Source organism: Cervus canadensis, chromosome X, assembly GCF_019320065.1.
Source record: "Cervus canadensis isolate Bull #8, Minnesota chromosome X, ASM1932006v1, whole genome shotgun sequence".
Classification (NCBI taxonomy): domain Eukaryota; kingdom Metazoa; phylum Chordata; class Mammalia; order Artiodactyla; family Cervidae; genus Cervus; species Cervus canadensis.
The window spans coordinates 37,718,441-37,744,475 of NC_057419.1; the positions used below are offsets into that span (position 1 = coordinate 37,718,441).

The 26,035-nt window shown below is 41.2% G+C and overlaps 1 protein-coding gene across 5 annotated transcripts in view; it reads right to left on the minus strand.

Annotated features, from left to right (window-relative positions):
• The window catches only part of SNX12 (sorting nexin 12), an 84,925-nt gene extending 58,890 nt beyond the window's left edge, over positions 1–26,035 (minus strand). For 3 of the 5 annotated variants that reach the window (XR_006267440.1, XR_006267441.1, XM_043458283.1), the window contains exons 1-4: positions 25,779–26,035; positions 20,848–20,943; positions 19,446–19,570; positions 18,944–19,034 (exon numbers count right to left, since the gene is read on the minus strand). Coding sequence is in view for 3 of the 5 variants with exons in the window: in XM_043458283.1 (XP_043314218.1) it covers positions 18,944–19,034; positions 19,446–19,570; positions 20,848–20,943; positions 25,779–25,943 (477 nt within the window). In the remaining 2 variants the exon portion in view is untranslated. Of the gene's footprint in view, positions 1–3,079; positions 5,023–11,892; positions 12,086–18,943; positions 19,035–19,445; positions 19,571–20,847; positions 20,944–25,778 lie in introns of those variants that run through there. The other 2 variants (XM_043458281.1, XM_043458282.1) reach the window with 2 other exon arrangements.

A 26,035-nucleotide genomic window follows, 5' to 3' on the forward strand; every position in this document is an offset into this window, starting at 1 on the left:
AAAAAAAAAAAAAAGCAGAGACATCACTTTGCTGATAAAGGTCCACATATTCAAAGCTATGGTTTTTTCCAGTAGTCATGTATGGATATGAGAGTTGGACCATAAAGAAGGCTGAGCGATGAAGAATTGATGTTTTTGAACTGCGGTGTTGGAGAAGACTCTTGAGAGTCCCTTGGACTGCAAGGAGATCAAACCAGTCAATCCTAAAGGAAATTGATCCTGAATATTCATTGAGAGGACTGATGCTGAAGCTGAAACTCCAATACTTTGGCCACCTGATGTGAAGAACTGACTCATTGAAAAAGACCCTGATGCTGGGAAAGATTGAAGGTAGGAAAAGGGGAGGACAGGGGATAAAATGGTTGGATGGCATCACTGACTCAATGGACACGAGTTTGATCAAGTGCCGGCAGTTGGTGATGGACAGGGAGGCCTGGCATGCTGCAGTCCATGAGATCACAAACAGTCGGACATGACTGAGGGACTGAACTGAACTGAACTGATACTTTTCCACAATTTACTGATTAAAAAAGAGTTTTAAAGAGGACTTTAACTGGCAGGATGAAGGAAAATGCATGATGCCAAGTTCATTTTATAACAACTACACAATGTTGCCTCTATACATCAAATATCTTCTAGCTTTATTTACGTGCATGGAACAATGTGGGGAGGGAGGACAGGAAGTGCTCAGGAAGTTTTTGGACTCATAATATTCCTAAAAGAATTTTTTAAAATAACATTTACATATTTATTACTACTTATAAATAACCATGGCAAAGTAGTATTGTTCATCAAGTTACCAAAAAAAAGAGTATCAAAAACAGTATCAGATTAGAGAAATAAATACATAAGACACCACTTTCTTCAATATTACTAATAGGAAAAGTCTATGGGGGGGATAATGGTCACAAAGAAGAATTTATAGTAAATTGAAGGAGCGAAATAAGAAAGTGACTTAAGAGAAACAAAATTGATTTGTAAGTTGAAAAGAAAAGTATAGGTCAAAGAGTTCTTATTGGCAGAACAACAGGGAGAAGTTGGCAGAACTGCTAAATGGTTTACCTCTTTCCTCTGAAAACTGAGGGTGTAAAAAGCATGGCTAAGGTCTACGCAAACAGAGTTGACATTTCAACAAAACATTTCAAATTTCAAGACTGACACTGATGTATACCCCCTTGTGTTCAGATAATAGGGACTCCCGATGATATTAAAGTGAGAAAGGGCATGTGCTAATGAAGTACAATGTTAGATCCTAGCTTCATCTTAGGAAAAGATCTGCTGAGAAATTCAGGAGAACTGTTACACTTAAAATGGATGAGACTGTGAGGAAACAGACATAAATTATACATAAAAGCTTAAAATAAAATTTCTAGGCTCAAAAGCTTGCGAGTTCTATGTATTTTTCAAATACTCAAATATACAAATGTGATCCACATGTGACTGATAATGGATAGACACACTTCTTATATACAAAGAATTTTCTCATGTCATTACAAAACAATACAGACATTACATAGTGGTACCAGTGATTTTATGGTGGTAGCTGTGTTTTCTTGATTTAATTTCAGATTTAAATGCAGGGCAATAGTGCATAAATAGTAAAAGAAGATAAATGAAGCCAGAAATAAGTAAACAAACAAGAAACTAAAAAATTAATATATGGAACTCAACAATTAGAATATCTGCATGCACAAGCCATACAAAACATACAGCTATTAAATATTAACTTCAAACTGTATGAGTGAAATGGCCTGAAAGAACATGGCACAACATCATATTGTGTGTTCAATTTCTTATAATGACAAAAAAATGGAGACATTAACAATAATTTTTAACAACCAACAAGGACCTACTATACAGCACAGGGAACTATATTCAACATTATGCAATAACCTATAAAGGAAAGGAATCTAAAAAAGAATATGTTTGTATATATGTATGTCTTCTCTAGTAGCTCAGATGGTAGAGTCTGCCTGCAAGGCGGGAGACCTGGGTTTGATCCCTGGGTCAGAAAGATCCCCTGGAGAAGGGAATAGCAACCCACTCCAGTATTCTTGCCTGGAAAATCCCATGGTCAGAGGAGCCTGGTGGGCCCCAATCCATGGGATCGTAAACAGTCAGACACGACTGAGCAACTAACACACACATATACGTATAACTGAGTGGCTGTGCTATATACCTGAAACTTACATGATATGGTAAATCAACTATACTCTAATAAAAAATTTATAAAATAAAAAAATTGAAAATTCTTTTTATATAATTTTTAAAACTTTATTAATTTTAATGAAATTTTGGCCATACCATATGGCATGCATGATCTTAAGTTTCCTGACCAGGGATGGAATCGTGCCACCTGCAGTGAAGGAGTGGAGTCTTAACCACTGGACCATTGGGCAAGTCCCTGAAAATTCTTAAATGAGTTATGTACTCAATGTTCTTCCCACTTCCCATCACTCCACAGAAATTGCCATTGCAAAGGTCACTAAATCTCACAGATGCCTTTCAGTCCTCATCTTACTTTGGTCTCTCAGCAGCATTTAATACAGTATTAAATGTACTCCTTCCTTTTTTCCTGCCAACAATACTCTATTCCCTTGGTTTTCATGACACCTCACCCTCTGGCTTTTCTTTCTATGTCTCTTCCCATTCCTCAGCTTCTTTTGTGAGCTTCTCCCTTCTACCTCCTATTCCCTCTATAATCCAACCAAAGGCAGATAGGATATGATTGGGAAATTATTATGGAAAGATTATCAAACTGCCAACATCTGTTGGATCATAGAAAAAGCTAGAGAATTCCAGAAAAGCATCTACTTCTGCTTCATTAACTATGCTAAAGTCTTTGACTGTGTAGATCACAACAAACTGTGGACAATTCTTAAAGAGATGGAAATACCAGATCTCCTTACCAGCCTTCTGAGAAACATGTATGCAGGTCAAGAAGCAACAGTTAGAACCAGACATGGAACAACAGACTGGTTCAAAATTGGGAAAGGAGTACATCAAGGCTGTATATTGTCACCCTGCTTATTTAAATTCCATGCAGAGTATATCATGAGAAATGCCAGGCTGGATGAAGCACAAGATGAAATCAAGCTAGAATCAAATTTTTTTTGGGGGGGGAAGGTAAACCTTTATTTAGAAAAGAGAATTCAAATGACCATTTAAATCCCCCTTTCATTTCCAAAACAGAAACAAATAAGAAAACAAGGAAAAGATTCTATCTATCAAGCTCCCGCCCTCTATCATTTTTAGCCATTTTTAAACTACATTTCCTGGCAGAAGAGAACAGCTGATGATGGGCTCTAGTTCTAGGCTCTAGGAACCAAGGAAGAGACAAACAGAGTGGATGGTGGGGTGTGGACAGATGGGCCTGGGGCTCAGACAGGCACATGCCCAGTACCCAGGAAACAATGTTTAAAAATATACATGCATAGATAAATTTCCCAGAACCTAGGCATGGAAAGCTTATAACCATGAATACAGCAGCAGAATTCAAGCTGGGTTTTTGGCTCTCAAAAAAAAAAAAAAAAAGGAAAAAGGAGAAAACGTGAACCTCAGCTAACTGTCCCTAACTTTAGCCTCTCAGCTATGTCCTCCAGTCCCATTCTGGGGGCCACATCTGCAGGGTCAACAGCTACTCTGAATGATGGGAGGTGTGAGGAGGAGCCAGCCAGGAACACCCCACGCCAAATCCAGCAATGAAAGATTAAAGCCTGCAGGTGACTCGTGTGGGCAAGGGAGCCCCCTGAATGGGCCAGAGTGCCCTGCCATACCAGGCGAGGGAAAGCAGAGGCAATAAGCAGTCGAGGCCTTGCCAGCTGGAGCAAACCCTCAAGCACTGCCACCTCCAGGTCTCAGGCCACTTTTGCCCAAGGCTGCCTTTCTATAAGAAGGTTTGGCCTGAGCTAAATATCAGACTTTTCTAGGGGCAAAAAATGGCAAGGGAAAGGGGGACGTAGCAAAAAGTAAAAAGCAGTGGGAGGAGAGGAGCAGAGAGTTGCAGCTGAGGTGTGTGAGGAAAGGGAGTAAGTCCCTGAAGTCTTGAGTCCTAGCTGAGGCCGCTGCCTGCTCTCCCTCCGCTGGGATTCCCACCTTCACCCCAGTCCTCCAGTGAGACAAGAGTTTCCTGACAGCTCTTTCTCCTCAACCTTAAAGAGCTCTGAACCTCAAACCACTATCTCTGCCCACTGACCCCCCGACACGGCAGCCTGGAGAAAGGGACAAGTCCTAGGGGAAACACGCAGGCCTGTGGGGAGCTCTGGGCAGGAAGCTCAGAGGCTGCTAAAACAGCAAATGCAACCCTTAGTCTGCTGCTCCAGGCTGTGGCAACCACTTGTTCCAGAGCCCGGATGAAGAGGATCCCCTGGTTGGCCAGATGAATGCCTAATGAAACACAGAGGATAAAAGGACCTGGTCACACCCTCCACTGGCCCCAAGGTCAACAGCCCCAGTGTGGAAAGCAGGATAGTCAGAGACAGGCATGACCGCACAGAGCAGTTCCACCCCGAGAGGATGCAGACATGACACACGTCTCACATGTGTGTGTCTGCAAGAGGGCTGGGTCCACAGGTCTCAGGCAGGGAGAAGGTTGGGTCAGAAGGCACCACCAAGAAATGGCCTGAAAAATATATAACCAATGAGATCAATGGCTCCTGCAACCCTGGTAATTAAAAATCAATGGGGAGTGCTGGATACATAGAAGGAAGGGGGAATCCCCCTTCTGCCTCTCCCAGGGCCACCAAGAAATTATGAGGCACAGGATTAGGAAGAGGTTGGGGCGGGGCAGGGACCACAGGCAGAGAATGTAGACAGGCCTGGAGAAAATCTAACCGTGGGAAAAAGGGAACAAGAAAGGCGGGGAAGGGACGAAAGTTTCTTGGATCTAAGTTTCCAGAAGCATGGAATACTTCCACAGTCTCTGATCTGGTAAGCTCTTCTGGAAAAGTGGTGCTCTTCCCCTGGGAGCCCATCATGGGGCCATGACTTCCATCCCAAAGCTGGACAGTAGGCAGAGGTGGTCTGAAAAGCAGAAGGCATTAGGTAAGCCATTGGTAGCCCAGAGAATTGCTGGGAGAAATATCAATAACCTCAGATATTTGGATGACACATACTTATAGCAGAAAGTGAAGAATTAAAGAGCCTCTTGATGAAGGTGAAAGAAGAGTGTGAAAAGCTGGCTTAAAACTCAACATTCAAAAAACTAAGATCATTGCATCTGGTCCCATCACTTCATGGCAAATAGATGGGGAAACAATGGAAACAGTGACAGACTTTATTTTCTTAGGCTTCAAATTCACCGTGGATGGTGACTGCAGCCATGAAATTAAAAGATGCTTGCTCCTTGGAAGAAAAGCTATGACAAACCTAGACAGCATATTAAAAAGCAGAGACATCACTTTGCCTACAAAGGTTTTATAGTCAAAGCTATGGTTTTTCCAGTAGTCATGTATGGATGTGAGAGCTGGACAATAAAAAAGACTGAGTGCCAAAGAATTGAAGCCTTCAAACTGAGGTGCTGAAGACTCTTGAGAGTCCCTTGGACAGCAAGGAGATCAAACCAGTCAGTCCTAAAGGAAATCAACCTTAAATATTCATTGGAAGGACTGATGCTGTGAAGCTGAAGCTCCAATACTTTGGCCACCTGATGTGAAGAGGCCCTGATGCTGGAAAAGATTGAAGGCAAAAGGAGAAGGGGACAACAGAGGATGAGATAGTTGGATGACATCACTGACTCAATGGACATAAGTTTGAGCAAGCTCTGGGAGATGGTGAAGGACAGGGAAGCCTGGTGTGCTGTAGTCCATGGGGTTGCAAAGAGTCAGACATGACTGAGCAACTGAACAACATTAAATTCTGTTGCATATAATCCTGCAAGCCTAAAAGATACTTCTCTCCCCATTATGAATCAATATCAAATGAATAAGCATAGCTTTCTGCTGAAGTAAACCACTGTGGTAGGCTAAATAGCCAAAGATGGCTCTGTCTTAATCCCCAAAACCTGTGAATATTTTACCTTACATGGCAAGAGAGACTTTGCAAAAGAAAAAGAGACTTTGATGATGTGATTAAGTTAACGATTTCAGTGATTCTGTTTACAACAGCTAAGACACGGAAGCAACCTAGATGTCCATCAGCAGACGAATGGATAAGAAAGTTGTGGTAGATATACACAATGGAATATTACTCAGCTATAAAAAGAACACATTTGAGTCAGTTCTAATGAGGTGGATGAAATTGGAGCCTATTATATACAGCGAAGTAAGTCAGAAAGAGAAACACCAATACAGTATATTAATACATATATATGGAATTTAGAAAGATAGTAGTAACGATCCTATATGCAAGGCAGCAAAAGCAACACAGATGTAAAGCACAGACTTTTGGACTATGTGGGAGAAGGCAAGAGTGGGATGATTTGAGAGAATAGCATTGAAACATGTATATTACAATATGTGAAACAGATGACCAGTGCAAGTTCAATCCATGACGCAGGGCACTCAAAGCTGGTGCTCTGGGACAACCCAGAGGGATGCAGTAGGGAGGGAGATGAAAGGGGGTTCACGATGGGGAGACACATGTGCACCCGTAGGTAATTCATGTCAATGTATGGCAACAACCACCACAACATTGTAAAGAAATTATCCTCCAATTAAAATAAATTAATTAATTCTAAAAATTTTTAAAGATTTCAGTGATTTAAGTTAAAGTTAGGGAGATTATTCTGGTGGCCTCTACATAATCATAAGGGTCCTCATAAGTGAAAGGAGGAGGCAGGAGAGTCAGAAAAGGAGATGTAAAGACATAAGTAGAAGTTGAAGTGGAGACTGCTGGCTTTGAAGATGAAAGGGAACCATGAGCCAAGGAATACAGACAGCCCCTAGAAGCTGGAAAAGAAAAGGAACAGATTCTCCTGGAAAGTCACCAGAAGGGACATGGCCCTGCCAACATGTTGATTTTAGCCCTGTGAGTTTGTACTTCTGACCTCTAGAGCTGTAAGACAACAAATCTGTTTAGGTCATTGAGTTTGTGATAATTTGTTACAACGGCAACAGGAAACTAATATGCTTACTTTAAAAGGAAAAAAAGAAGAATAAACTGAATCCTAGGGAAAAGATGGCTCACCCAAAGAAACCTCTTAGGACCTTCTAATCATGACAAGAAAGAACTCAAGGAACCTCTTCTCCAGAGTAAGTTGACAGACCATCTGGTGATTTTTCTTCTGTCTTGCCTTAAGGGCTGTTTGCCTGGATGGTCTGTCAGAAGTCCCCAACCTTTTTGGCACCAGGGACTGCTTTCATGGAAGACAATTTTTCCACGCACCAGGAAGTGGGGGCATGGTTTCAGGATGATTCAAGCATTACCTTTATTGTGCACTTTATTCTAATCTTGGGCTTCCCTTGTGGCTCGGCTGGTAAAGGATCCGCCTGCAATGCAGGAGACCTGGGTTCAATCCCTGGGTTGGGAAGATCCCCTGGAGAAGTGAAAGGCTACCCACTCCAGTATTCTGGCCTAGAGAATTCCATGGACTGTATAGTCCATGGAGTCGCAAAGAGTCAGACACAACTGAGTGACTTTCACTCACTCATTCACTCTTATTTCTAATCTAATGCCTCCACCGATCTGACAGGAGGAACCAGTCAGCAGCCCAGAGGTTGGAGGCCCCTGGGCTTGGTGACTCTCCCACTCCCACCCTCCAGAAAATACCTGAAACTGGGCTGCTTCTTCCCTTCCCTTCATCCTAGATGAGGATTTCTCTAGGAAGATGTTAGCTCACCTATAGGCTACTTCCTCCCATCATGAGGGTGGAGGCCAGGAAAGAACTAGTGCCATATAGGAAGTTCCTATTGATTAACTGATGAAACCTGGGTGTGGGGATACTGAGCTCTGAATGGGATCCTTCTTTACAGGAAATGGCCCCCTCATCAGGTGTCCCATTGAATGCAGCCAACTACTAAGGTCAGTAAACATCATGGACAAGAAATCAATTGAGGAACCCTGGAGAATCACAATCCTAAGTTCCCTTTATTCTCTGCTGTATTCCAAGACAGACAGACCTTTTGAAAACAAAGAACAAAAAAATATGTCACTCAGGCCATCCACAAAAATAAATCCTAGCAGTATCAAAGATGTAATCAAATACACAGAAAGAAATCCCTATACAAGTATTAGAAAACAAAGAGAAATGTTTATGACCTTGGCATATGGAAGACCTTATTAAACAAAAACAAAAATCAAAAGCCAAAAAGAAAAGATAAATCTGACCTTGAAATTTAAAACTTCTACTCAATAAAAGGTACCATAAAGTTAAAAGGCAAGAGACTGAGAGAAAATATTTGCAATATATATAAAATACAGGACTAATATTTTTCTTTATTTATACTGGATAAGAAAAAGACAAACAATATAGAAATACAGGTACAGAATATGAGCAGGCACATCACAGGAAAAATATGAATGGCCAACAAATGGATGTTCAACTTCCTTCTTAATCAGAGTACTAAAAATAAACAATGAGATTCTATTTTCATATTGGCAAAATGTAAAGTTTGTTAATATTCAGTGTTGGGAACAGTAAAAAGAAATAATACCTCTTGCACCCTGCTGGGGAGAGCATAAGTTAATACAGCCATGTTGGAGGAGCATTTGACAATATCTCAGTCAGTTCAGTCAGTTCAGTCGCTCAGTCGTGTCCAACTCTTTGTGACCCCATGAACCGCTGCATGCCAGGCCTCCCTGTCCATCACCAATTCCCGGAGTCCACCCAAACCCATGTCCACTGAGTCGGTGATGCCATCCAACTATCTCATCCTCTGTTGTCCCCTTCTCCTCCTGCCCTCAATCTTTCCCAGCAGCAGGGTCTTTTCAAATGAGTCAGCTCTTCACATCAGGTGGCCAAAGTATGACAATATCTACTAAGATTATAAATGCATATAGTTTATGATACCACTCCTAGGTACATATCCTAGAGTAGATGCTCAGATGTTCTCAAAAGGTGGTCCACAGATCCCTAGAAACCCCCAAGATCATTTTGGAGGGTCTGTGAGATTCAAAACTTTTCATAAAAGTATTAAGACAGCTTCCTTGGTGGTCCAGTGGTTAAGAATCTGCCTGCCAATGCAGGGGACACAGGTTCGATCTCTGGTCCAGGAAGACTCTACATGCTGTAAAGCAACTAAGCATGTGCCACCACAACTAACCATGCACTGCAGCCACTGAAGCCAATATACTCTAAAGCCTGTGCTCCACAACAAAAGAAGTCACTGCAATGAGAAGCCCACAAATCGCAACTAGAGTAGCTCCCACTCACTGCAACAAGAGTAGCCCCTGCTAGCTGCAACTAGAGAAAGTTTGTGCACAGCAATGAAGACCCAGTGCAGCTATAAATAAATAAAGTATTAAGACGTGTTTGCCTTTTTTACTGTGCTGACATTTGCACTGATGGTGCAAAAGCAAATGTGGGAGAAAAAGAAAAAGCAAAGGTGGGTAAAAGGCAGTGGGACCAAACTGTACTAGTAGTCACTATTTTTTTACCACCACACACTTAAGAATGTCCTTGATGAAGCAGTAAAAGTTATTACATCTCCACTGTTGGTTTAATATTTTGTATAACAAAACAGGAAGTACAGATAAAGTATTTCTGTTGCATACTCAAGTTGGGTTGTGCCAAGGAAAAGTACTTGTGAAACTGAGTTGTGAGCTGAACTAGCCACTTTTAAAATGAAACACCATTTTTCTTGAAATAACAACTGACAGATATGGATATTCAGACTTGGGTTCTTGGCAGGTGTTTTCTTGAAATGGACAAAATGAGCCTGTTGCTTCAAGAAAAACTGAAAGAATCTGAGCTTTTTTTTTTTCTTAGAATCTGAGCTTTCGAGCAAAAAATAGAATTTTTGAAAACTTACACCTCCACCATAGATAGGTTTGGCAGCTTTTCAATACTTAAAAGACTTCTGATGAGAGCAGTGGTGATATTAATGTGACTTTTTTGACACTGTATAATGAACTGTGTCAACATTTGAAAGATCTGTGTAACAGTGAAAACAACATTTTCCAAACTGCCAATACATGTTATAAAATCATGCACCCAGTAAAAGATCTATTAAAGTACAAGGTAGACTAATGGATTTTAACGTAACAAAATATGAAAAGTTGACTGATACAGTTTCAAAATCCACATTAAAAGTAACCTTTTAAAAAGTAATCTTTAAGAAACTAGCACTTGTTAAAGATTGATGTAATATTAAACAATATACACAATTATTTGAAAAGGCTATTAAAATACTGCTCATTTTTCTAATTACACCTGTGTGATATACTTCAACCAAAACATCATAGTAAAAAAACTGGAAATAGAACTGCCATATGACCCAGCAATACCACTTCTGGGCATACACACTGAGGAAACCAGATCTGAAAGAGACACATGCACCCCAATGTTCATCGCAGCACTGTTTATAATAGCCAGGACATGGAAGCAACCTAGATGCCCATCAGCAGATGAATGGATAAGGAAGCTGTGGTACATATACACCATGGAATTTTACTCAGCCGTCAAAAAGAATTCATTTGAACCAGTCCTAATGAGATGGATGAAGCTGGAGCCCCTTATACAGAGTGAAGTAAGCCAGAAAGATAAAGAACATTACAGCATACTAACACATATATATGGAATTTAGAAAGATGGTAACGATAACCCTATATGCAAAACAGAAAAAGAGACACAGAAATACAGAACAGACTTTTGAACTCTGTGGGAGAAGGTGAGGGTGGGATGTTTCAAAAGAACAGCATGTATACTATCTATGGTGAAACAGATCACCAGCCCAGGTGGGATGCATGAGACAAGTGCTCCGGCCTGGTGCACTGGGAAGACCCAGAGGAATCGGGTGGAGAGGGAGATGGGAGGGGGGATCGGGATGGGGAATAAGAGTAAATCTATGGCTGATTCATATCAATGTATGACAAAACCCACTGAAATGTTGTGAAGCAATTAGCCTCCAACTAATAAAAAAATTAAAAAAAAAAAAACATCATAGTAGATCAAATACAGAAGCAGATATTAGAATCCAGATGTTTCCTATTTATCCTATTTAAGAGACTTTCAAAAATGTAGCACAATTTTACTGTTCTTTTTTGGCTTTGCAAAAGTAATTTTTTATCTACAAATATCATTTAACATGTAATTAGCTTATTGCTGTTATTTTTAATGACTATTTTTAAATTGTCACTTTGTAATTTCTAATACATTGAATAGTGATAGATATAAGCCCACATAAACAAATTCTCTTAGGAGTGTGGAGGGTCCTGACATTAAAAAGTTTGAAAACCACTTTCCTAGAGAAACTCTGACAAAAATGTCAAGTCAGGAAATGTTCATAGCAGGGCTCCTTGTAAAAGCCGCCCCCCCCCAAAAAAAGGTAAAATCTAATTGTTTATCAATAAGGAATGGTTAAATAAACCATTTAACAGCCGTTCTATGGCATGTGTGTGTATGGTCAGCTGCTCAGTCCTGTCCAACTCCTTGCAACCCCATGGACTGCAGCCCACCAAGCTCCTCTGTCCATGGAATTTTCCAAGCAAGAATACTGGAGTAGATTGCCATTTCCTTCTCCAATTCTGTGGCATACTATGACACATTTTTTAAAATGAAGTAAATCTTGATATTAGTGAAATTAAAATGCTTCCAAAACACTGAACAAAAAACTTTCAGGATATGTACAGTATGGTATACTTTTTGTACAAATGGACACAACACATTGTCTTTTAAAGAGAGTTGGAAGACTACAAGGATACATACAAAACAGTTGATAGTGGCTAACTTTGGGAAGGGTAAGAGGACTAGGATTGTGGGTAATGGCCAACGTGTAGTTTAGCACCATTTTTCTGTAATGTTTTGAGGGATTCCCCCCCCCCCCGCCACCCGCCGAGGAGAATGTACTAGTGTAATTAAAAATAATTGGGGGAAAGGAATAAAGCAACAAGGTCAGGTCCACTGACACTGAGAAAGAAAGGGCACTGGCTCTGAGTCCAGGCTGAGATGGCCAATGTATTTGCTGCAGTCGTTCTGGAGCTGATGAGTCTAGGAAAAAGCAAGCAGTGAAATCAGGCAACGGAGGGTATGGTTGGCTCAAACGGTTTTGACCACCTGGATGGAGAAATTTCTGAGTCAGGCACCCTCTGCTTCCTTCTTGGTATTTAATTCAAAGGAGGCCTTCAGTATTTGTATTTAATTCAAAGGAGGCCTTCACGGCCGCAGAGCCCAGCCCTTCCCGCTTCCGGCTTCACCTCTCTCTGTGGTCCCCGTCCGGGTCCCCCACCCCCACTCCCCGGGCCCCATCAGAGGAAGAGCTCGGGACCAGCGGTGGTGGAAGGAGCCCTGCAGGTTAAGGCACGGCCCCTCTTAAGTGCTAGGCAAGGAGACTACAGGCAGTGTCGCGGCGGCACATCCGGAGACACTCTGAGACGCCAAAGCGTGGACCTGGGGTGACGGGGTTGGGGGATGGTTAGAGGGTAGCTAGGTTGCGGGATGCAGGAAGTTACCGAACAAGCCAAACGAGCTCCGAGGTATCCCGCCGACTCTTCCAGGTGCCCTGAGGCAGGTTAGGCTTTCGAAACCAGTGCCACAAGGTCCCCATTGGTCTTCCATCCCAGCCAACCAGCTGTAATCCCTATGGCCCACCCCTCGATTAAGAAGCCAATCAGAAGAGAGCATGTGCTTCCCGTTGCATAGGACCAATTAAGTTTGCTCATTTCTGACGTGTGGATAGCCAACCAGAAGAGCGGAGGCCTGGCAAGTCGGCCTCTTATTTCAGTTCACCAGCTCGATCTACGTCACTGTCCTTGTCCCGTCCCTACCTGTAATCTAAATAACCGAAAAGGAGATCAAAGCTGGAGGGATCGTGGTACAAAAGGCAAAGTGATATTTCCCTGAGTTTCTAAAGAGATTAGCCCTGAGGTCAGATGAGCCTGTGGTTGGGCTATCAGTCCTGTTCTGGGATTGGCCTCAAGTAGTGCCAACCTGAGAAAAATATTGGTCGTCATGAGAGCGCCTCAGATATGCTGCTTTGCCACTAGGCTAGTAGTTTCATTTTCCTCCAAATTGAGGTGGGAAGAAGGTTAGGACAATCCTGGACCTTTAATTGAGATATGGGTTTTTCTATAATAATAAGTGTAGGGATGCTCAATTAGCAGCAATAGATACTGCTTATAGAACAACTAAAATGAAAAGTATGGGGGAATTTTTAAAAACCTGACAGTGGTATCATTACAAATAAATGTGCCAGGAAATGCAAATTAAAACTAAGAAACACCACTTTCACCAAATAGTATGGATAATTATGAATTTTTTTCCACTTTTGGCAAAGAAACGTTTTGGAGGGAAACAGGATTTCTCCACTTTTGTAAAGTTACAGAAATTCTCATTTTCTGTAAGTGGGAAACTAAACTGCACTCTTTAAGAAGGTAGCTTAGTAGTACCTAACAAAATGTAAAATGCACACATCCTTTCACCCAGGAATTCCTTCTCTCAAAATCTATCCTACAGAAACACTTAAAACACACAAGGTTACATGCAGCATTACTTATAATAGTAGATGATTTCCACCAATAAGTGAATCATTAAATGTTGATACAACTACACTGTAAAATGTTATGTCACCATTTTTAAAAAAATGAGGTAAATTTCCACGTACTAATGAGAGGAAGTTCACACAATATTACAAAATAAAGTTGCAAAATACTTCATAAAATATCCCATTTTGTTTTCAAATAACTATATACAAGCATGTGAGTATTCAATGGTGTTTACGTGTGTATGAATGTATGTATGTATTCATATACATGCATTTGTGCATAGAAAAATGCCTAGGAAGACCCATACCAAATTAGGTTATTCCTGAGGAATGGAAATAGGGTTAGGGAATAAGGAGAAATCTCACTTTCTACATATTTATGTTTTGTTTGAACTTTGGCAACTAGCATTAACTACTTTTGAAGTTTCATCACAATAAAACATTTTAACAAAATTGGCACTTTTGTAATCAAAGTTATAATTTATATATTTTAAATAAGAATAACTACATATAGTTATGAGGTGATTATTTCATTTTAAAATTTTGGCTAGGGTCTTCCTGGTGGTCCAGTGGTTAAGGGTCCCCCCTTCTACTGCAAGGGATGCAGCTTGATCCCTGGTCAGGGAACTAAGATCCCTCATGTCACTTGGCAAAAAATAAAATTGTTTTTAAATAATAAAAATTTTGGCTAGAAGACTTATGATAAAATTATGGCAACTGTAAATCAAATCACCACTGAGATTCAATGGGGTACTCATGACACAACAGGAATATGTGCAAAGAAAATCGAATCAGGGTAAGTGAAGAGTCATTCATTTCTGGGAGAGAAAACCTAACTGCACCATAGCAAACCACATCACAGAGGGAAAACTGTGCTTTCACCTTTTTTGATAGCATCACCTCCAGGGTTTCTCAACTCCTTAAGAAACAAGGGTTGAAAAACTTTATAGCTGAGAAAACAGGCCCAGAGTGGTGATGCAATTTGCTTAAGGAGCTATAGTCATCTAATAGCATAGCCAGCTCTGAACCCAGGCTTCTCTTCCAGGTTTAGTACTCTTTCTACTACTTTTCAGATCTTCCTGGGTCTTTATTTTGATGACATATTAGGGAATATTTTTAAGTCTTATGAATATTAGATATCTCTGTATTTAAATTTTAGGACAAAAATGCATAACAAAATATTTAATAATATCCCTCCACTAGCACAGATGATCAAAATTGACTGTATTTGGACAAAAGAAATTACTGGATAAGAAATAACATTTTCTTGAAAAGTAATGCATAAATTTCTGTGAATCTAACTACCATTTTATCCAATTTGATTTTTCTTCAATTTGCAGTGCCTCTTAATCCTTTACCTTCAGTTTCTCTATATTAAGTAGTTGTTGATCTATATACAAACACTTAAAACCACCACAGAAGTACATATTTAAAAGAAGCCTGCTGTGATTTTAAAACTCCTTTATTCTGTATAATGTTAATAATTACCCGTTTGTCTCTTTTATAAGGAATGACTTTTATGTTCTCAGAAGGGTAGACAGACAGACAGACAGGAGGGAGAGAGAAAATAAAAGTAAAATAGGGAACAATTTTTTTGATAATGTAAAAAAGATAAAAAGAATGAGGGATGGTGGGTGGTCGGGAAGGGAGTGGCAGAGAACCACAAGCTAAATTAGTCACAGAGTGTTTGTATTTTTAAAGTAAACTTGAATACTGTGATATATAGATGGACTAACAACCACCTAAACTTCAGGCTATAATTAAAGTGGTATCCAGTTTTAGATTCTATGACTTGGGGACATATGAGGACCTTGGAGAGACTTCAGAATAATAAAGATAAAAGGGTTAAAAATGAGTGAAGTAAGGAAAACTTAGAACTGTTATTGTGTCTGAGAAGACGACTCAACAATCCTCAAAGATAGGAAGAAATATCTATTTCAGTCAGCAGTTAGTCTGCATTTCCAAAGCAAAAGAGTAATTTTACTTAAATTATTACAGCATGTGTTTGAAGATGGAAATGCCTTACCTAGGACACCTCATCAAACAAAAACTCCAAAGAAGCCTGAATGCTGTTCATCTCTCCCACCCTATACTAGCTCAACTCATCTCAAAGAAAGGTTCAAAGGGTAGCTAAGCCATCTTTGGAATGTGACGATTTAGACTTCCCTTGGGTATAGCTACTATACTCAAAAATTTTTGTTAGCCTCTGTCGCCCAGCTCCCAGTGAAAAGTTGAGTTGCTTCTGTGCTATGGAAAAAGAGGATTAATTAGTAGTAAATACCTAGATGCATGCATAAACTTGAATTTCTTACAAAAAGTATGCTTCTCCTCACTGATCGTGGGCTTGGATTTGGGGTTCTTTCAGAATCCACTTACATTTGAATCCAAAGAAATAATTTACCTGACTAACATTAAAAAAAAAAAAAGTTAGGACAAATAACTAGATATATCTGGACCTCTTAATTTGTCTCTAGCATTTTTTGTCTTATTGAGATATCTCCCAAACTAAAGTATAAAAAGTATAAAGTCTATGAAGAAAGAGAATGTAATTATTTTATTTGTACCTTGAGCACCCACCCCATCACAGTCCAACTTTTAGCATAAGGCTGGGTGCACAGGCAGCTATTGATTAGTACTTGTAACATATCGTTATCTGTCAAAATTTTGTTAATATTTTTATAGCTGCTTTTTCTGGTTATTCTGTATTCATTCTCCAATACTGCTGCCTATGAAGGCTGCATTTCTCTTATTACTCTTCCTTTTTCTCATCTCATAGAAATAGCTATTCTTCCCTATTCCCTCAGTTATCTTTAGGAATCTAATTCCCAAATCTCTTTAACTTCTTCAATTCAGTCCCCACTTTTCTACCTGGACTCAAATATCACTGTTAAGTCATCTTAATTCATAATGTTTTAATGACATCACTTTCTATACCTTCTTTTCATGCTCAACTACATGATTAAAAGTAGCTTTGACTTGCCAAATGCCAAGATTCCTAACTAACCTCTCATTCCAAACCTTTCCCAAAACCCACTTTGTGCATGAAGCCATTTGAGAACCCACTGGTCAAGTGAAACTATCCACTCATCAAAAATTCTCAGAGTTCACTCACCTTTCTGCCTACATCAAATTTATTTGAAAGGAAAACATCTCAATTGAGGCAAAAAGCCTATGAAAAAAAGTGTTTGTAGGGCGTGTGTGGGTGTGTTGGAGGATGAGCATATGCACACGTTTATGTACACATATAGCATTTGCATATACATACACACACATACTATAAATATACTTTGCCCAAATTAGCACAAACCTACAAGCTTAAAAACCAAATTTGCTAAATCTGACCCAAACCACAGTTATTGAGCCCTGTGGCTACTTCCTCCAAGCAGATGCATTACCTCTGTGACAAAGTCAATTGAAAGTTGCAAAAAGGACAGGTAAATACTGTTACAGGTAGCTTGGATTCTGCTTTTTAAAAATTTAAATGTAAAAATTACTTATCACTTTAGGACATTGACCATGTTAATATAATTCTGCACAATACCCAGAATATTCTAGAAACTAAAAAGTACTAAATTTACAACTTAAACAGGAAAACAGAGGCTTGCTTCACAGTGGTTTAATATGAACAGAGTTGAATATGACATTGTCTGACAGAAGAATGAACATTTTGCTGAACGAAAGCCCCGAGTCAGGATATATACACAGCAGAAATGGGACCTCAGGCTCTCAGCACTTGTGCACAATGAAAGAAGGAATCTTTAAAAACAAAAGTAACAGAGGATACAGATGAAAAAGGCAGCAACAACACCAACACTGGAAAGGTGGGAAAGGGAGCAGAGCATCTCTCTAGAGGCTGCTCAGGCCCGGTAGCCGGAGAGCTGGTCTGTCTCAGGGAACTTCAACATATAGATGGACTTAAACCCCATGTTAAAATCCAATCCTTAACCTTTCTGTTCAGGGTCTTGTCAGAATCAGTAATCCTTTTCCCCAAGACCCTATATAAAGAACTCCAACCCTTCCATGACAGGAAGTCTAAGCAAAGAGACCCCACTTTTGACCTGACACCAGAGTTAACCTGCTCCCATCCCACCGCTTGGGATAGACATTGGGCTCCAGCAAACAAACCACCACCTCCCAGATAGAAGCCCAGGAAAGCTGCCAGCCTCAAGAAGCTGCTTCAGACTCTAAGATTTAGGAAATCTATGCCCAGCTGCTAACCCTAGCTCAGCTTCTGGGGAGAATGCTGGGGTTCCATGGGAAACAAGTGCAGGCAGTTCAATAACCCTGTGACCAAGCTGGGGAGGGCAGTGACAACTCTTGCCCCTAAGCCCCATTCAACAGCTCAAAGTGCTTAGGAGAAGTCAGACTATGTGGTTTTTTCATGTGTTTCTACCTTGTGGCAGCACTAAATAGGATGGGGGGGAGGGAGAATGGAAGGAAGAGAGTGGTGATGTCCTTCCCTACCACTGGGAGGTACCTAGAAAATGATCTACTCCCACCCTTCAGGGAGTTACCTGGCAGTGGTGAGTTTCCCCCGGCCCTCAAGCCACCAAACCTGCAAAGCTAACCCATAAAAGTAGTGAGGGCTTGGGGAGAGAGAACTGCTGGCCCAGCCCATACTGACTCACCTGCTGGTGAGCAAGAAACAGGCAGCCAGAGTGGGGAGCCACAAAGGAAGGGCTAGGCAACAGGATCTCCCTGACTGTCCTATGGCTTTCTTCTGACTCTGAAGCAGCCATGATGATGGGCCCAAAAAACCCACACACCTTGCTCCATAAACAGACTGCTTAGACCCTAGAATTACTGCCATGAAAAGCAACAAGGGAGAGAAAAAGTATAACAAAAGAAACTCTTGCGAAAACTGGGAAAAGGCCTAGAGAAAATGAAAGCTTCGGGGTCTCTGCCACCTTCCCCAAAGAAAAAAGTTCATGCAGGTAGGAAAGGCAGGGTCTTTCCCTGCTCAGCGTTCCTGGTTAAACCTAAGAGTAAGAAAAATCCCCTGGACTTGCAGCATCAGTATGTATCCAAGTGCCCCACCAACACAAGACCCACGCCCCTAAGGTTGGCCTTCTGGTATGGGTAAAATGCCCAAGAAATTGCCTTCCAGTCCAATACCCCCACCCACCCCCCCAATCCCAAGCAAAGGGCATCTGCCTGTGGTTTCCCACCTCTCCTCAGAGAAGAGGATCCTAGTAGAGTGCCCATGGTATAGTCAGGTACCAAGGAACACAATGCCAGAGTCTATCAGGCCAGGGGATGGACAGACAACTTCAGATCAGAGAGAGAGAGAGGCTTAGTGTAAAAACCAATGTCATTTCAGCAGGAAAGTAGAGGGCAAGTGGTGAGAGGGGCTCCTACTGGCGCACCTTCCCAGGGACGTAGTTCCTGTCAATTGCCTCCTCCTGCAGGAACATGTGTAGGCAGCGTTCGTTCTGAGCCAGTGGGTGCCCAGCAATTCTATAAAGAGACCAAGATGGTTATCAGTAGTTTTGGGGACCAGAGAGAATTCACAGAGGGGCAGGGCTGTGGATGCGGACAGAGGAAGAAGGGTAAAGAAACCCTGAGGTTCAAGCAAGTAAAGGACAGCAGCAGGGCACCATTTCAACCGTAATACTGCAGAGCGGAAGTGGATGGAGAGGTAAGGGAGGGGCAAATTCCTAGACACATCCAACATGCAGGGCTTCTTCAGGCCCTGGGGCACAGTATCAGAATTCTGCTCAAATGAATGGAGTTTTACTGTCCAGTGACCCCAGCACACAATCAGCACCACATCATATTACCCATTACAAAACGGCAGGGAGATGAAACATACAGAAAAAGACTAAGATGGCAAAAGTAGCAAAAGGAACCCCCAGGAACTTGGCTTACTTGTTAATAAACTGTTCCAGGCCCTGCCTCCTTTCTTCAATAAAGGACTCCTCAAAGATCCCTTCGTCTCCTCGGAAAGGGAGCTGCCGCTTCAAGGCTTTCCCAGGGAGTGGTGGTACTACAATCTGTAGGAAGACGCAAAAATATTGGTGGTAATGCACTGTACATTTCATTTCCTATTAGGAATAGGGTCCATCCTATGCCATAGTTCAGCAACTTGCAAGACTGAGATCATAAGAACAGTTAGGGGTGTGGAGAAAAGGGAACCCTCTTACACTGTTGGTGGGAATGCAAACTAGTACAGCCACTATGGAGAAGAGTGTGGAGATTCCTTAAAAAACTGGAAATAGAACTGCCATACAACCCAGAAATCCTACTACTGGGCATACACACTGAGGAAACCAGAAATAAAAGAGACACATGTACTCCAATGTTCATTGCAGTGCTCTTTACAATAGCTAGGACATGGAAGCAGCCTAGATGTCCATAGACAGACGAATGGATAAGAAAGTTGTGGTACATATACACAATGGAATATTACTCAGCTATTAAAAAGAATGCATTTGAATCTGCTCTAATGAGGTGAATGAAACTGGAGCCTATTATACAGAGTGAAATAAGTCACAAAGAAAAACACCAATACCATATATTAATGCATATATATGGAATTTAGAAAGATGGTAACAAAGACCCTATATGCGAGACAACAAAAGAGACAGATATAAAGAATAGACTTTTGGACTCTATGGGACTCTAATTTGAGAGAATAGCATTGAAACATGTATTCTAACATATGTGAAATAGATGACCAGTCCAAGTTCAATGCATGAAACAGGACACTCAAAGCTGGTACACTGGGACAACCCAAAGGGATGGGATGGGGAGGGAGGTGGGAGGGGGGCTTGGGATGGGGGACACACATACACCTGCGGCTGATTCATGTCAATGTATGGCAAAAACCACCACAATATTGTAAAGTAAGTAGCCTCCAATTAAAATAAATAGTTTTTAAAAAAGGAACAGTCAGGATGGCTCAGGTCAAAAATTAATCCAACTCTGTTTCTGCAGGAGGACAGGTTTACCATCTCAAAAGAAAGGAAAACTTCAAATATTCTTCACTCTCTTTAACAGTCCACTACCATCCAAGAATTTAGCTCAACTTTCCATTTTTAGCACCTACAGGAATTAAGTTGTATGATTTTTCTATCCACTGAGTCAAGTAATAATTTTTCTTTACAATTTCTCCTGAACTTCCCACTTTCAGGTCTCAAAGGGTATCACTCAGATCCAACATACTGGGATTTGGTCGATAGAGTACGTTCACCCTCCCTATTGCCTTCAGGATTTTATAAACCTATGGAGATCTCCTCTCTCAAGGGTCACACAGGGAACAGGGCCATACCTTACTATCTCGCTCCAGCTCATTTTTTAGCCATTCAAAGTCACTGTAGCGCCGTCGTACACAGGACTCCTTCAGCTTGAAGATAGGTAGGTTTGTCTACAAGGAAGAAAGAATGAGAGAAGAGAGATGGTAAGTAACACTCAGCCTGTGACGGCCACCTGTCACAACCACTTGAACATGTCTTAAGAAAGAAACAGCTCCTAAGGACCATGCTCCTATAACCCTTTCGAAACACCACTGGGTGAATACCAATCCTCACCACATCCAGCCTTGTCAGAGGTGGTGATCAGAAGTCCCATGCTGCTTAGAATTTATCCCACAAATAGACTTGAAGTTATACATAAATATGTGTATACAAAGGTTTTCACTGGATTTTCTCATTTATAATAATAATAAATGTCCATCAATAGATAATTGATTAAATAAATTATGGTACACTTGCAGAGTGGAATACAACTATGAAAAGAATGAGAAAGATACATATGTCCCAATACAGAAAGATATCAAGCGTTAAAATCAAGGCACAGAACAGTATATATAGTCTGTGTTTTTAAAAGGGATATGTATATATGTATATATTTATATTTATGAATTAAAACATTTATGAAAAGACACTGATAATAGTGACTGACTTTGGAGACTAAAACTAGACAACTGGAATGGGTACGTCACATTTTTCACTGTACAACTTGAGTTTATCATGTGCATGTATTACATTTTCAACTGAAAAGTGAATTTACAGTCCTTGTAAAAAAACAAGAGATAAGCACCTTCAAAGTATGCTTTCCTTTGCTTTTCCTGTCCAAATCCTTTCCATTCTCAAAGTCCCAGATCAAGCCCCACTTCACCCAGGAAATCTGTCCTGACAACACTGGCTTAATTTATTGGTCTCCTCGTCTGAACCCTTAGGACACATAAGACTTTGGTATTGCCTGACACACATAATATGCATTATGTTAGTCTTGTTACCAAAGTAAATTATAATTTCATTGAAATCAAGAGCCATGACTACTGCTGCATCTCCCTAAATGCAGATTATGCAAGTTATTCAATAAATACTCAATCGATTAACAGTGAACTATGTATCTGTTTACCCTCCCCTTATCCATAAAGTGCAGCAGAAATAGCAATTACATTAAGTTGGTTTTCCATAGTTCGCTCCCTGATATACATCAGCTGATTCCCACATTTTAATCACTGAGAATTTTCCCAAGGCTCCATTGGCAACATGAACCTCCGACAAACAAAAAGCCCTGATCTTCACTCCTATCTATAGGTTCTAAACAGAAATAGCCAAACAAATGTATTAATACTGACTATACTTCCTACCAGTCAATTCAAATCAGTAGATGGAAATAAAAGGAGCTAGTTTTTCTACTTTCTCCACAACTAACTCAGAGCAGGAAAAGGGCATTGGCACTATGCTGGAGCTTCACACATTCCTTGCTATGTTACATTCTGTAGTCCTCAAGTCTGGATACTGTCTTTCTAGGATCTAGGTATACAGAATCAAATAATAAAGCCAAATAACTGGCCAACTTACATCAGTTACAACTCTACTCAGGATCAACATCCCAGGAATGGCAGTGGATTGAAGTGGAGTGAGAAATGTGTAAAGTAGTATCTTATTAATGGAAGCAGTAGTTTCTTCAGAAAGAGGAACCTCCCGAAGGCAGGAGAGGGAGACCTCATTGTTACAGTACAGCTTACCCTTGAACAACACAATTTTAAATCACATGGGTCCACATGGGTACACAGATTTTTTTCAATATATATAGTATATCATTTTTGTACCTTTTGAATTTTGTACCATGTGAATGTATTAACTATTCAAAACAAGCCATTATAGAGAACACTCTCAGAATCCTGCACACAAATATATATATATGTATCAAATCATCATATTCTATACTTTAAACCAACACAATGTTATCACTGACTCAATGGACAGAATTTGAGCAAGCTCGGGGAGATGGTGAAGGACAGGGAAGCCTGGCATGCTGTAGTCCATGAGGTCGCAGAGAGTCAGACACGACTGAGCAACTGAACAACAACAACACACAATGCTATCTGTCAATTATATCTCAATAAAGCTGGGAGTAAAAACAATCATTCAAGAAAAAAAGCCATTCAGTATCTTGAGATTCTAGGTTTCCACCAGACTTCATTACAAATACTGTGATCCCCAAACAGTAGAACCTTAACTAGTAGGCCAACAGAAAGATGTAAGGAAAAAAGTGCTGAGCAGATTCTTCCAAGACACAGTAAAACCACCCACTGTCATTTTGTGGACTTCCTCCTTTGACTTACAAAAATGGTATTCTTTCCCTACCCCCATAGGATGGTGACAATAATGGCCTTTCATCTCAGCACCTAGCCATCTAAGGAAGGGGCTACTATGTACTAGGATACTCTCTCAGCTCCAACCTACAAACTGTATGAGGGAGACAGGATTGTGTAGAACAGGATACACAGTCCTTTGGCTCTGATCAAAACAAAATCAAGGGAAAGGAAAGAAAGAAGCAAAGTTCAAGTCCAAAGGATAAATGACATTTGAAAAGTCCCATACATATCATGTGAAGTCACCAGAACACCTCTCCAGACTCATTTCTTGCGGGGTTAAGGGGGGGTAGATATTCCTTCCCTGAGCTATTATTATACAAATAAAAAAAGTCAGTGCCATCTGCTTCTACCATATACAATGCCCAACTCCCAAAGCCCATTCTCTGAGCCTCATACTCCCTATAATACCTACCATGACCAGTCACTTAAATTAGCAATTTAAAACCAAATGATTTCATCAATTTCCCCTCAGAGCTCAACAAAATATTAAAAGTCTATATAGCCATACAAATTAACAAAAATACAAGTTAACTCAAACCCACAGAATTAGGAACTGCCATCAATCCTATCATTACCATACAATTAGTAATTGTGGAAAGGCCTGATGAAAAGCTTAGTAGGGAAAAAAAAACTTGCACACTAAAGTTTTGCAACTAAACACTGCCAAAGACACTACAGTGTAGTGGAAAGAGTATTATGGGCTTCGAAGTCAGACAGATCTGGGTTCAAATCCCAACACTGCCACTTATTAGCTATGTGTACTCAGGCAAATTACTTATATTGCATTCCTCCTTAGTTTCCTATCTGTAAAATGGTGTTTTGTAAGGATTTAGAAATTAAATCCTAGTTCAGTGCCTGACACACAACAGACACTAGATGAACAGTTCTTGTTATTAGAAGTAGAGTAGCAAACAGTTCCATTCATAATCCCCACAGCTCTTGGGTAATACATCAAGACAATGTTTCCAAAACCCCACAGCAGAGAGTTCTTACACTGAACAAGTTATGCCCAGTCCTCCTTAGGTAATTAAGTTCTCTAACATTAACAGTTCCCAGCTTTTATCATATTTTGAGGGATCTAACATCCACTCTTCCCCAAAGAGATGATTTCATATAATTCTTATATAGATGAGTTTTTCTCATTTTCTGCTATTCGCATTTCTTTCTTCAGTTTGGACTTTGCCAAACTTGGAATCTGGAGATCATCGCTTCTCAGTTAGATTTCAAAGTTCAGTTGGGACAGCATACTCTCTCATTCAATTCATTCATTCAAAAATAAAAGCACATACACTCTTTTAGGTCTTCAAATGCTGTTTGAGCAGCATGCTGTCCATAGAGAATATTCTGGCCCTCTAGTCTGAGAAGAAAACATAAGGAAAATTAGGAAATGGCTCTCAACCTTTTTGCCTGTAACCACTTCAGTGGGGGCAAAGAACCTGCAAACCATGTACTCTGCACATTCCATCCTTGCATGGTGGACTAAGAACTAGAGAATAAAGTCCTCTGTAGTGCACACTGGAAGAAGCCACTCCTAGGGCAGTACTTAAATGTCATATATTAAAGCTAACTACAGACCAAGGACTAATATAATGAGTCCAAAAGGTTCATCTAGGGCAGAAAGGGCAAATGACCATTCATATACAGAAAACCCAAATGAGAGCCAGTAAATACTGAAATAAACATTCTGGATACTTCAAATCTAAAGGGTCAGCAAAAGATGAGGGCAGCGACTAACAATCCACCAATCCGAGTTACAAGGTCAGGTTTTCCAGTGAGCATGTAGTACCTGAGAAAACAAGCACTGAACACTTCTCTCTTTCTGATGTTAATTCTACACAAGCCTGGGAAGCACTCAAGGAGCCTCCCCTTCTTATTTCTGCTCCACCAAGTCCACTGTCTCCCTTTCCTGTAGTCTCTTTTTCCTTTAACTCAGGCTTTGCTCAACCCCATCATCCACAACAAAGGATGAGATTGTTGGATGGCATCACCGACTCGACGTGAGTTTGAGCAAGCTCTGGAAGTTGGTGATGGGCAGGGAAGCCTGGTGTGCTACAGTCCATGGGGTCGCAAAGAGTCGGACACAACTGAGCAGAACTGCTCATCCACGGTGACCTCATTAGGAGGAAGTTGGGCCTTCCTGATCCCCTACCTCAGACTGACTTCCCACAACCTCCTTTTGGGACCCCGCCGCATATCGCTTTGGCTTTCCATCCCCCAGCCCTCTTCCACTCTTCCTTCTCTCCTTCTGTTGCTACAGTTCTGATTCCTACTTCCTGGAATTCCTCACTCTAATCTTCTCCACCCCCACCGTCTCCAGTCATGCTTTCTTCTTGCTCCTGGGTACTTGTTTTCCCTGAGGCTGGTCATCGGGCCAGGAGTCCCCCCTCAGGAGTTTTCTGCATCCTCAGGCCACAACCTTGTGTGCAGACCTCTCAGCAAACCTACTAAGCCCCTAACCCCCAAATGACCCCTCAAGTGTTTCCTCCACCGTTAGCCTTCCCTATGGCAGTCTTCCCCCTCCCCTCCCCCGCCCTTCCCGCCCAGCCGCCCGGTCCTCCCTCAGCCGTCTCCCTCACCCCGTGACTCACCCGCATGCGAACCTCATAGGTGGTGAAGCGCGCGCGGCCCACGCCCACCGTCTGTGGATTAAAGATGTCGATCTCCAGGAAGTTACTCGGAGGCCCGTAAGCGTCGGTGAGGTCCTGCGGCTTCGAGTTAAGGCGCCGAGTGTCAGCTACTGCCGTGTCCGACATCTTTCCGAAGGAGAGAGCCAGACCGGGGAAAGGGGGGGTGGGGGGGACAGAGGCCGAAGACAGAGAGCGCGCACGGCCCCTCCCGCTTGCAA